Source organism: Callospermophilus lateralis, chromosome 11 (assembly GCF_048772815.1).
Source record: "Callospermophilus lateralis isolate mCalLat2 chromosome 11, mCalLat2.hap1, whole genome shotgun sequence".
Lineage (NCBI taxonomy): Eukaryota > Metazoa > Chordata > Mammalia > Rodentia > Sciuridae > Callospermophilus > Callospermophilus lateralis.
The window spans coordinates 62,624,623-62,637,074 of NC_135315.1; the positions used below are offsets into that span (position 1 = coordinate 62,624,623).

General features: G+C 52.4%; 1 protein-coding gene across 4 annotated transcripts in view; it reads left to right on the plus strand.

The window, feature by feature from the left end:
- The window catches only part of Tom1l2 (target of myb1 like 2 membrane trafficking protein), a 117,482-nt gene extending 105,740 nt beyond the window's left edge, over positions 1-11,742 (plus strand). For 3 of the 4 annotated variants that reach the window (XM_076871541.1, XM_076871542.1, XM_076871543.1), the window contains 3 exons: positions 4,581-4,640; positions 7,014-7,050; positions 7,911-11,742. In XM_076871541.1, the coding sequence (XP_076727656.1) occupies positions 4,581-4,640; positions 7,014-7,050; positions 7,911-8,059 (246 nt within the window). In that variant the 3' untranslated portion in view covers positions 8,060-11,742. The remainder of the gene's footprint in view (positions 1-4,580; positions 4,641-7,013; positions 7,051-7,910) is intronic. The other variant, XM_076871544.1, reaches the window with a different exon arrangement.
- The last annotated feature ends 710 nt before the right edge of the window (positions 11,743-12,452 follow it).

The following is a 12,452-nucleotide window of genomic DNA, read 5'->3' on the forward strand; positions in this document are numbered from 1 at the left end:
TGGGACTTCAGGTGTAGGGATTTCCAACAAAAAAGTTGGTTAACCATGCCAGATTCATTGCCAGTTGAAAAGAAATGAGCTCTGGCATGAGCCAGGGCTCCCTCCCCTTTCCCCTGCCCGTGGGTCCTTGCATCTTTCTGCTTTGCCTGGCTGGTAATCAGCTAGGGATGTCTCCCATTTGCAGGATGCAGCCAGGAAGATGCCCTGGTGTGAATAAATATAAGTCAGAGCAAGTCCAGAAGCAGGTTAGTTAAAAAGAGACTGCTGTTGCAGAAGCCTACTTTGGGATTGGAGCCCTAAAGGCCCCTCCCACTCAGGACAGATGATCAGTAGCCCTGGGAGACCCCCAAACACAGCACACCAGAGGTTACAGAGTGCTGACTGTAGCTAAGCAGTTGGGAACACCTCTCCTCCTTCTCTGACTCCTAAAGAAGAGCTGCCTCTTCCTTCAGCTCCAGATGAGAGTCAGCCCACACAGGACAGCCCGTCCACTGTTCAGATTCAAACCTCCTGCCCTGGCACCCCAGATGCCTTTTCTCTTCAGACTCTGAAGACTGGCAGGACTGGCATAAACAGTGCCTTGGCCCTGCCAGCCCAGCCTGCCAGTCCTCACAGGGGTTAGCTTAACAAAGGTCTTGGTCTCTGTGGGAGGATGTCCTGGGGTAGCCCCTTTGGTTTTTTTTTTGTTTTTTTTTTTTTTTTCTTTTCTATGTAGTCTTTCCTTCCTCTCTGTCTCCCTTGTTTAGTGCACGCTCTTCTTCAGACCCCTTGGATCAGACCAAGAAGATGCTAAAACCATGGCCTTTTAAGAGCTAACAGTCTTCTTAGGGACCTCCTGGGCCAGTCCCCCATTTGACAGATGAGGATGCTGAGGCCTCCCAGGGACCTGGTGACATGAGTGAAGCCACAGGGCAGAGACACAGAATCCCCTAAGACTTGGTGCAGTGCTTCTTCCCTCGTCATACCCCCCAACACACACACACACACCAGCCTTAAGACGGCAGCTTCCTCTCCCTGTCAACCTCTGGAGTTCATATTTTCTTGACAGTATACTGTTTAGTCTGGGGGCGATAGCACCTACAGGACTTTGGCCCTGTTGGAGTACTCGAGCTACTTAGTTTAGATAGCTAATGTTTTGCTTCCAAACACAAAGTCAACCCCTGCCTTACATTAAGTAATCTCACTGATAAACAACACCTGGCCCCTCGGTGCTTCATGCTCTGAGGCCCAGTGCTTTTCACTGTACAGTCATTCCCGATAATCCAACCTCCCTGGATGTCTGAATTAGAAAATAAAAGGCCAATCTGGAACGTAGGAGGTCCCGAGTCATGAGTGTTGAAAACCAAGTACCACCTGGCAGTCACCCTATTTCTCAGGTGAAGCAGCTGAGGCCATGCTTTGCCCAAGCCCTTACTTTGACCTCTCCACCCAAACTTCTGAGTCTTTTTAGGACAGAAGAAGCCAGGTATGGTGGCGCATACATGTAATCCCAGCAACTCTATAGGTTGAGGTAGGAGGATTGCAAATTCAAGGCCAGCCTCAGCAACTTAGTGAGACCCTAAGCAGCTTAGGGAGACCCTGTCTCAAAAACTAAAAAGGGCTAGAGTTGTGGCTCAGTGGTTAAGTGCCCCTGGTTCCATACCTGGTACAAAAAGAAAAAAAAGAAAAGGCTGAAGAAACAGGTCCAAAGAGACTCCCCCAGACCAGATACCAGAAAGGTCTGCAGCCCAGCTGGGAGCCCAGCCCTACCTGCTGCCCGCACTTTCCTGCTCAGGCTCCTAGGATTTGGTCTGGAGGCCACCATTCTATAGACACACATCTGACTCCCTCAGACACATCTAGCAAAGGAAACAACAGGATCCCCATGATCCAGCTTGTGAGGAATTTTTTTTTTTAAGGGATGAGGAATTTCTCAGATGCCAGCATTTATTTTCTGAGTGTACTGGCTCTCAAAATTAATCCTCAAAGAAAATTGTAATATGACCCAAAGCTCAAGGGATTTATTTATTTTTACTGGTCTAGGAATGGAACCCAGGGCCTCATGTGTGCTAGACAGGTGTTGTACCACTGAGCTACACTCTCTGCTCTCTATGTTTTACTAGTAGCAACAACAATAACAACAACAACAAAAAAATTATAAGAAAAAATATTTTAAGCCCATGACTTTTTTTTTTTTTTTTTTTTTTTGCAGTGCTAAGAATTGAACCCAGAGGTACACTACCACTGCACTATGTTCCCAGCCCTTTTTATTTCTTATTTTGAGACAGGTTCTTGCTGAATTGCCCAGGCTGGCCCTTGAGATTCTCCTGCCTCAGCCTCCTTAGTTGCTGGGATTATAGACAAGTGCCGCTATACCCAGCTAGGCCCATGACTCTAAATGGCTTTTTCCAAGCTTTGGTGAAACATTGAAAAGTTCAATGGTAGAATATTTGCCTAGTTTTAGGTATGAGGCCCTGGGTTCCATTCTCAGCACAAAGAAGGAAGGAAATTAAAAAAAAGCTCAATCCATGAAGCCTCAGTTTCTTCTAAGTGGATTGAGGCTGGATACATATATAAAAGTGCCCGTGTGTGCTCTGGTAGCTGTTGTAGGTTGATTTTCTCTTTGGGAAAGCTGCTGACTTTATTGGGGACTTGGCATGGCATGTGTCCTCCCCGAGCCAGGTATTCTGACTTACAGGCATCCAGATCATGAAAATTTGGCATCTCCTGTTCCAGGAACATGTCAAGGCAGAAGGCCTACCAGCCAGCGTCACATTGCAGGTGGCACCTGCTGGGCCCTGCTGCTCTTTGATGGGGAAGGTGGGTGCCCACCTTAGGCATTCATGCCCCCACCCCAAGTGAGTAATCACATGTTTTCTGTCCCTAGGATTCATGTCAGGGTGGTAAGAATGCCCTGGAATTTTTTCAGTTCAACAATCTGAAGTCCCCAAGTAAGTCTAAGGATCAACATGGCAACATAGAGAGAAACTCCCTACTGTGGTCAGAGGTTAGCTCTGGCCTTTCTGAAGATGCTCATGGGGCTGCCCATGTTGGGTTGAACTTAGGGCATAGCTTGACTTTGAGCCAGGGGTCAGCCAGGCTCACTGGGGAAGGGAGTGAAGCACTCTCGTGACACTGCAGACACCTGCTCAGTGTGTATCCAGCCTCCCCAAAAGGCAACAGGTATCAACCTCTGGGACTGAAATTGTCCCATCAAGGCTAGTGATACAAGTTCTTTATTTTTTTCCTTTGCTGTTAGTTTTAGACTTGGTTAATGCTGAAGCAGTCTTCCTATTGCTTATTTTAACTTTATTCTAACCCTGGATCATGACATTGGGGTGTAGCCAGCTATAGACATAGTGCTGACTTTTTTTTTTTTTTCTAAAAAGAGTGAGCTGGCAAATGAGTCCCCTGGAGAGTACTGCCCAGGCCCAGGGAGATAAGGAGGCAGGTTACCCTGATTAAGGGTCATCACCCCACTTGTCTAGGCTGGGAGCCAATGTTTATGAATGTGGCTTCTAGGGGGTTAAAGGTTACCTTCTTATCACATTATACCTGACAACAACTTTAATATTTTTAGCCACACATATTTTTCAGAATCTGCCCTTAGTGCCCTTGGCCTGGGTGGCCCAGGCCTACTGACTGCTCGGGCACCCGTGAGGTTTCTTGGGGAGCTCTGTCACCTCCCTGGCACCCTGGCTGCTCTGCTCCCCAGTCCTCAGCAAACTTCTTTTCATTGACTACTGAAGCTCAGACAGCCATTGAAAGCTATGAAGAAAGGATGAGACTAAAGAAAGCTGTTGAGTTCAGGGCTGTTATGTGATTTCTTTTCCCCATAAAGAGACACAAAGAAGACTAAAGCTCCATGGTCCCTTTTGTCATCAAAGCTCTGGCTTGGACTGTATTTCTGTTGGTTGCAAAGCATGCCTACCTCTGTCAACCAGGCCGCATCTAGGCTGACGGAGCACACGCCCCCCTGCTCTTCCTTTCCACTTGAGAATGCACCCAGATGCATTCTGCAACACATTTGGTGGCGTAGACGGCACCCCAGGTGTCTCCTGGGACAGAACTGCCCTGCCCTGCGTCCTGCTCCAGTCAGGCTGCCACACACCTCCCTGTGGCATTAGGAACCCATTCCTGGCTCCTCAAGTCACTCCCTGGATCAGGCTTGACCGAGAGCAGTCATTTCTCCTGCAGTCACAGCCAGTTAGTTCAGAATCAACCTGCAGCACCAGCGCGTTCCTGAGATCACAAGGTGCTCTGCATTCCAAGTCCAAGAGCTCCTGAGATTGAAGGGCACACACCCGTAGTCAAAAAGTTATCCATTTCAAGAACGCGTACTGCCACCTTCCCTGCCGCTGGCCCCTGCCAGTCAGCCCTGCTTCTTATAATTTGCCACCTCATTGCTTTCCTCACCTGCCATTTCATATGTGGCTGCCCTGTGCTGCCCGTGCGTGCCATGCCAGTTGTGTTTTTTTTTTTCCTCGTGTATGTTTTGGTTTTGTTTGGGGTTGCTTTGACGATTTACTTTGTTCCGGTGTTCTGTCTTCTCTCGCCTGGCTGTGTGGGGCTGCCTGCCCCGCTGCTTGCCGCCTCCATAGATTCCCGTTACGCAGCCCTCTGTCATGGACGACATTGAGGTGTGGCTCAGGACGGACCTGGTGAGACTCGACTTTTTATTTTGTGTGTGGGGTGTGGCCAGGCAGAGGCTCTTCTGAGGATAGGCCTCAGGGGCTGCGCCACCATCAGGGTGGGTGGAAGAGGGAGGTCAGGGTAGACAGGGGTGCTGTAGCCCCCACTCATCTCAGCTTAGCTTGCTCTCCAACATAACCTAGGCCAGGGTGGCACCTACAGCCAGCACCAGGCCTGGGCAGCCACCGTGATAGGTAGCAGCTCAGGGCACAGTCCTGCAGTGTGGACAGGTTCCCAGCTGGCACACTACCCCACCATGAGAACAGCCGGCTCCCGACAGGCACTTGTCTCCTCCCCAGTTTTTATTTCAATTTCGAAGGTGTGTGCATGCTGAGGGGAGTTTTTTTTTTTTTTTTTTAAACACTTTTTAGTCGTAGATGGACATAATATCTTTATTTCATATATTTTTATGTGGTGCTAAGGATTGAACCCAGTGCCTCACGCATGCTAGGCAAGCACTCCACCCCTGAACCCCAACCCCAGCCCTGAGGGGAGTTTTGAGGGAGTATTTTTTTGTTTTGTTTTGGGGATTTTCCTTTTTATTATTATTTTTCATTATTATTTTTATTTTGGCAGTGTTGGGTTGGGATTCGTGGCCTTGTACATGCTAAGCATACACTGTACCTCTAAGCTACGCCCCAGCCCTCATTTCTTTTTCTTTTTTCTTTTCTTTTTTTTTTTGTGTTTGTGTGTGTGGTGCTGGGGATTGAACCCAGGGCCTTGGGCATGCAAGGCAAGCACTCTACCTGCTGAGCTATATCCCCAGCCCTTTTTTATTTTTTTTCTTAAAATATGAAATATGCACACAGATGAATAGGGTCGTTTTAAAATGACAATCATCCCCCTTCCGGATATCTTCTGGTATTTTGGATTTAAAAGAACTCCTCCCCAACTTAGGGCTGCAGCTGTAGCTCAGGGTAGAGCACTGGCCTAGCACATGTGAGGCACTGGATTCAATCCTCAGCGCCACATTAAAATAAATAAAATAAAGGTACTGTGTCCATCTACAGCTAAAAATATACATAAATAAATAAAAGACAAGAACCCCTCCCCCAAAAGCCATTGTCTCCAACCTATGAAACAGAGTGAGAAGCTGAGGTTGTTGTGAATCTGAAAGTGGTAACAGATCCCTCCCTTTGTTCCCTACAAAGCTCTTTCGTCCCAGGGTCATGGGCTGGTGGGACTCTGGCAGACCTGGAGACCCTCTTCCTCCTGGCTGTCTCCTTGTTTGGGGACCTTCTCCCCAGAGCAGCATAACCCCTTCGCTGCTTTAATCTCACGGTCAGCCTGGTGGCTGTGGCCGATGACTCAGCCACCTCCTACAGGAGGACAGCAGGCCTCAGATTGAGGTTCTTACTGCTTCCTCCCTGGGAGGCCAGGCTTTCCAAGACACCGCCAAAGGAGGCAGCCACCCAGGGGCAGGGGAGGAAGAAGAGGCCCCACAACATCTTTCTAAAGGGGATGCCTAGGAAGGGCTAAGGCCCTTACAAGGGGGACCCCCAGGTCTAGAGAGGGGAAGGGACCTGTTCAGCAAGGCTACAGAACAGGTCAGTGGCAGGAATGGGAAAGGACCCAGGCCTCCTAACCCAGGGTGGGGTTCTCACTCTTCATTGGCCTCCTTCCTGATGAGGCCCTAGCATGTGCAGTGTTCATCAGACACAATCAAGTGTGATGTGCTTCTGTTTTCATGTGTGCACAGCCTCCACGGCCCCTTCAGAGCCAGCAGCTGGAATGGGACCTGGGCCGTGGAGAGAGGGTTGTGCAAGCCCCAGGAGGTTTCAGGACACTTCGCAGGGGACAGCCTCCACGGCCACAGCACCTCCTGAGTGCCAGGCCGGGGGCTATCCAGGCTCTGTGCAGCTTCCAGCTGTTGATATGGACAGGGCCTTCCTAGAACCCCTGCACTGGCAGTGGGTACCCTGTGTAGAGGGGCACATATGGGGACTCCAGTGCACCTCCTGCTCAGTCTCCTGTGGCCACCCCTGTCTCTCCCCAGAGCCTAAAGGATGTCATTGGGTGGGGCCTGCCCTTCTTGTCCCAGGCCAGGACCCACCCTGCACCAGTTTTGGATTTTTCTTTCTGGCCCTTCTAGGAAATCGAAACCTACAATTTATTTAGCTTTTTGGTTTTGCTTTTTTTTTTTTTTTTTTTTTTTAAATGCTTCTTCAGAAAGAGCAGTATTTTGCTATTATAGAAATCTGGAAACAGGGAAATCAGAAAGTTTCTCTTGGGCTGCCCTGGGCAGTACTCTCCTGGGTTTGGCTACAGGTGGGCAGAGGTGGCTGGGCAGTCAAAGTGGGGACCACCAAGCCCTAATGCAGCTCTCTCTGCTCTTCCCACAGAAGGGCGATGACCTGGAAGAGGGAGTCACAAGTGAAGGTAGGTCCAGCCAGTGGCCTTGCAACCCCCTACCCTCTGTTGCTCCTGCCCCAGGCTCTGGCACAATCACCATGAGCCTCTGTTGTCAGAGTCCCTGTGGGTGCCAGGCCCTAAGCCACTGCCTGCATGGGGGCTTGGTCCAGTCCAGTCTCATGCAGATGCAGAGAGTGTCATTTTCCCCATCTTTAAGGGAAACCGAGGTCAGGAAGAACATGACTTTCAGAAGGTCATAGGGCTGGTGAACAGTTGGCACAACCCTCCTGGGGCACAACCCAGTCCATGCCCCTCTTGCCCCTGCTCCTGTGGTCAGATGGCCCAGGCAGAGCACCTCGAAGACTTACCCTCTGTGCTGGGTTACCCGCTTCCCTAGTGGCTCTTTAGCCCTTTCCTGTTTCTGGTGAGGTAGGGCAGGTGTTCTCTGCCGAATCTAAGGAGGAGTTTACTGACTCTGCCTGTCCTGCCCCCAGTGCCGATGGAGGTGAGGATTAGAGGGGGTAGGTGCTCTGCGCTGTTTTCCAGCTCACAGGCCTTCAGGGAGCCCTCTCCCCATCTTTCCCAACAGTGCAATGCATGTAGCCCTTCCCGCCCCTACTTGTCTTGCAGAAGGCAGAGGGGGAAACAGGTAAGGGAGTGGGGAGGATCCCTGGGGCTGGTCCCTAGAAGCACCCATGCTCTGGCAACTCCCCCTACCGCCCCCCTTCCCTCCCAGCTGGTGGCCCCACAGTGTCGTGCAGGCTGAAGCTGGGAGGCATTGGGGTGTAGGTGGGGAGACACCTACAGGGAGAAGTGGAATGAACTCCAGGGAACAGGTGGGCTATACCCTCCACCAACCCAGGCCCTTGCCTTGGTTTGTATTACAGAATTTGATAAGTTCCTGGAAGAGCGAGCCAAAGCTGCTGAGATGGTTCCTGACCTCCCCTCACCCCCTGTGGAGGCCCCCACCCCAGCCTCAAACCCTTCTGGCCGGAAGAAGCCAGAGCGGTCGGAGGATGCCCTTTTCGCCCTGTGAGCTGTTCTGCAGTTTGCCTCCACCATGGCAGGTTATCGCTTGCTCCCCCAGTGGACCCTGGGCACTGGCCACTCCTTCCCGCCCCTGACCTGCTCCTTTGCACACCCGTGTCTCCATGGAAACACCACTGTTTGTTCCCAGGCATCCCCTAGTCAGGGCCAGCTTTCACCACTCTTTCTCCAAGTGGTGGGACAGAGGCTGCAGTGAGGCCCTGCTCCCCACCTACCAGGCTTCCCTGACTGGCTGTGTGTTCTCCCAGGAAGAGCCAGTGGCCTGGCCCCAGTGGGGGAGCCCCCATGACACTGTTCCTGAGCAGATCCCATGGACTGTCTCCCCATCACCTGCCCATGGAGAAGAGGGTCAGGCCTCCGCCTGCCACATGTGCCCTGCCTCTGCATGGCCCGGTGGCTTCCCTCAGGCATGCTGCCCCCTCTTCCAGAAAGGGCTTTGTGCCACTGCTTCTGGAAGAGCAGGGGTCAGTTGGTTGTACTTACAGGCTCAGTCTCTGTCCTTTGACTGTATGTCACCTTGTGGCACCTTGGCACTTTAGAGCGGGTCTATGGGGCACCCACATGTGGCTTTCATGCCCTTGACCCTCTCTCCATCAGTCACCTGTTGGCCCAGGCCTTGTGCCCCAGCTGACTGAGCAGCTGAGCTTGGCTCTAACTGGCCCCAGAAGGACCTGTGGCTCAAAGTCAGGAGGGCAACCTGCAACCTGTACACAATTGCCATGTGGCACGCTGATCAGGTAGCATTACCATAAACCAGACCCCTCTCCGCATATCCTGCACACTCACACCCACATACTTTGGCTCCGGGGTGTGCAGGAGGCTCTTGTAGGAGGCACTGCTCTGACTGCTTGAAAGTTACATGGGTTTTCTACACTCCATGCTTGGGGCTCTGGCCTGGTCTGTAGTGACCTCCACACCCTACCTCCAGAGCCATCAGCAGACAGCACTGCACAGTGCCTGGAGGTTCCACATGACCCAGTGGCCAAAATAACACGAAGGTCCCTGGCATGGGCCTCGGCCTCCTCCCCAAGCTGTCCTGACAAGCTGACTTCCTCCCACTGTACATGTCCCCCCGGCCACTAATTTGCAGTCTCTCCCAAACAGACCTTGAAAGCTGACAGCCTGGGGCTAAGCAAATGGGGGCTGGTGACACCTGCTCCTGTCCTGTGCCCTTGCTGGCGTATCCCTTGGCCATGAACTCACAGTGCTACCCAAGCCCTGGTCCTGCTGACAACCTTTCCCTTCCCATTTGACAGGATGGCCCAGAGGATGCACCTGTCACCGCCAGAGCACCAGCCCCAGCAGGGAAAGGAGGCCAGCTACACAGGCACAGGGACAGTGACCAGGCTCTGGGAAGCATTTAGGGCCAGGTCTGCAGTAAGGGCCCTGCTGAGTAGTAGCAGGAACAGCCCCACCCCAGAACCCCATGCTCAGCCTAGTTCTGTGGAGACACCCAGGAAGCCCCTCCTCAGAGCTCCCAGCCCTCTCCTCCTTGGAGCCCATGTCCCTCTTCCACTCTGCTCCCTGGCCGTGGGTCAGCACACGCCCCTCGCAGCACCTCTCAAGGGCAGAGCTCCTGAGGCCTGCTTAGGTATAAAACTTCAAAAGGAGGCTGGCTTGAGTCAAGCTGAAGAGAAGGTAACTGGGGTGGCCCAGAGGTCTCAGCTCTTTGGAACAGTCTGGGAGTCAGAGCCCACCTTGGCCAGCCTGCCGGAGCCACAGGTGATGGCAGCCAGGTCCAGCAGCCTCCTGCCTTGAGGAGGGTGCAGAGAGAAAGAGGGAGCTCTTTTTGAAGTAAGTGAGGCTGAGATAAATGCCATCCTGGGGTCCCCAGCAATGTCCTATGTCCAAAGCTGTCGTCCAAATCCAGCTCCTGCTGGTTGGTACAAGTTGGAGAGGTTTGGCATCCCTGCGGCAGCAGCCGGTGAAAGATCCCTGTGGGCCAGCAGGAGTCCTCTAGTGTGCAGACAAAGGTCCCCTGCCTTTGTGGCCTGGAGCTAGTGACTCAGAGATCTCCTGCTCCTGCATCCTGTCAGGAGGCAGCCTGTCCCTCCTGTAGGCAGAGGGGACACAGGCCTGAGGCCTGCCCTGGGAGCGTGTACAGGTGGGTGCCCTGAAGGACGCACCCCAGCTCTTGCAGGGGTGTTATCTGAGACCTCTGGCTCCCACTTACCCCTGCCATCTGGGGAGCACAGTCCTGAGGCCACCTGCTTAGGGCAGGGAGCAGAGCCCTGGTGGGAATGCTGGACTCTGGCAAGCCACCAGCCTCCAGAAGTGTTAGAAATCACAGATACAGTATGTACTTAATTACACTAAATTATTGCTGGGATTCCTCATAAGCACTAATTATACCTGATTATAGGTTAAAATATTTATTTTGTCAAAATATTTTCTTGGGGACGTGTTTAACCTTTTTTGTGCTCATTGTGTGCTGAGATGTGAAGACTAACTGTTTCCTCCTGCCTACCTTTTTGGCCAGCGGGCAACAGTAAATGGCACTATATGCAGTTTGACCCCCATGTGGCAGGCTCTGGCCTGCCTGCTGCAGAGTGGTCCCTGCCCAGGCACATAGCAGCTGGACTGTGGCCAGACTGAGAATGACCAACTCATTTATCAATAGTCGTGGGACACGGGGTTTCAGAAGTGAAGGGCTTGTTGTCAGCCCAGGCCAGAGGGAAAAATGATTGTCTATGTCTGTCCTCCCATCTGTCTGTCAGCCCCTCTGTGAGTGACCATGCCTTGGCTCACTGTCCTTCCCCCTCTCCCACCCAGTGGTCTTGGGGCCTGTGCTGTTACTGCAGCCCCTTAGGAGGTGAGAATTGGGCACCCCGTAGTGTTCTCAGCTCAGAGTGATGGCCAGGGCTCTGCAGGCCCGGCTGTAGTGTTCCTGTCCCTCCTCCCTTCCTGCCTTCCTCCATACCCCATCCTGTCCCTCCTCCCTGTCATTGCAAATGCCCCTCCAACTGGAGCCCAGGGTGGTTCTGGATGGTTCAGGGTGGGCCATGGGCCTCCTAGGAGCCAGGTCAGCCCCCTGGCAGCTGGGGAAGAGCCCCAGGGAGAAGTGCTTGCTCTTAGCCTCTTGCACTACCAGGTGGGGCCTGCGAGACTCCATGGTCTGTTGTCAGCCTGCTGATGAGACATCTGGGCTCCTCCTCCTGCTCAGCCACACAGGGAAACAGCCACTCTCCCTCACCCAAGGAATGTTCCCACCCCAAAGATGCTCGGGCCCTGTAGTACCTGCCTTTCCCAGGCCCGTCTCCAGCCCTGCTGTCCATGGGGATCCAGGCCAGGCTCCCCTGTGGCCACCAGACTCCGGAGCAGCTGTCAACTGCTGCATCATGACTGATTTTGTCACAGTGTCCCAAATCTCCAGGTTCTCCTGGAGAATAGGGGATGGATCTTTATTTCCTGAAGTTTGCACTTAATTTGTGACTGTTTCAGAAGAGGAATGTGTTGAGTCCTTTGTCCCTTCGTTCCAGAAGTCTGGTGTTCTTGTCACTGTCCTGTGTTTCTGTGGGCAGAGTTGGTTCTGGAGGGCGGGTCAGTGATCGAATGTCTCAGAGGGACACTGGAGCATCCACCTGCCCCACTGGCTCTCCTTCCAGATACCATCTCTCTAGTTTGGGTTCTTGCATGTAAAGTAATCCACAATAAATAAATACTTGAACAAACTGTTCCTGGTGGCCTCTGTGGCATTTGCTCTGACTGTCTGGGGGGCCTGCCAGGTCAGACCACCTGCCTTTCATCAGGGGCTGCCACAGGGCTGTGCTGGGGGAGCAGCCAGGAATGCCCTGTCCCTCTCCCCTGCTGCTCAGCTGCCGGGCCACGAAAATCCCTACACTAAGCATAGGTAGCCACTGATGGTAGCAGCCACAAGGCCGTCACAGCCTGCCTGAGAACTCTAGGGCCAGGTGCTATAGGTCTCCCTGTGTCTTACCCCAGGTCCCAGAGTTGCACAGGGAGGCCAGTCACCCCTGCCCAGAGCAAGCAGGCTGGAGGCACACCCTGAGCCCACCTCAGCTGGGCTCCACTTTTGGTCAGGTATCAGAATCTTCGGAAGAGCCTATGCCCAGCACTGAATTGAAGAGCCACTGCTCCAGGGCAGACAGATCTTTCTTCCCCTCACCTCTTTTTTTTTTTTTTTTTTTAAATAACAGCTTTATTGAGATAAAACTGACATCACCAGCTAAGTGCACTGTTTACTTGGGAGGCTGAGGCAGGAGGATCACAAGTTTGAGACTAGCCTCTGCAACTGAGCAAGACCATCTTTTGAAATATAAAAATAAATAAATAAAAGGGCTGGGGGATGTAGTTCAGCAGTAGAGAACCCCTGAGTTCAACCCCTAGTTCCATAAAAAATACCTAAAATTAAATTAAAAATC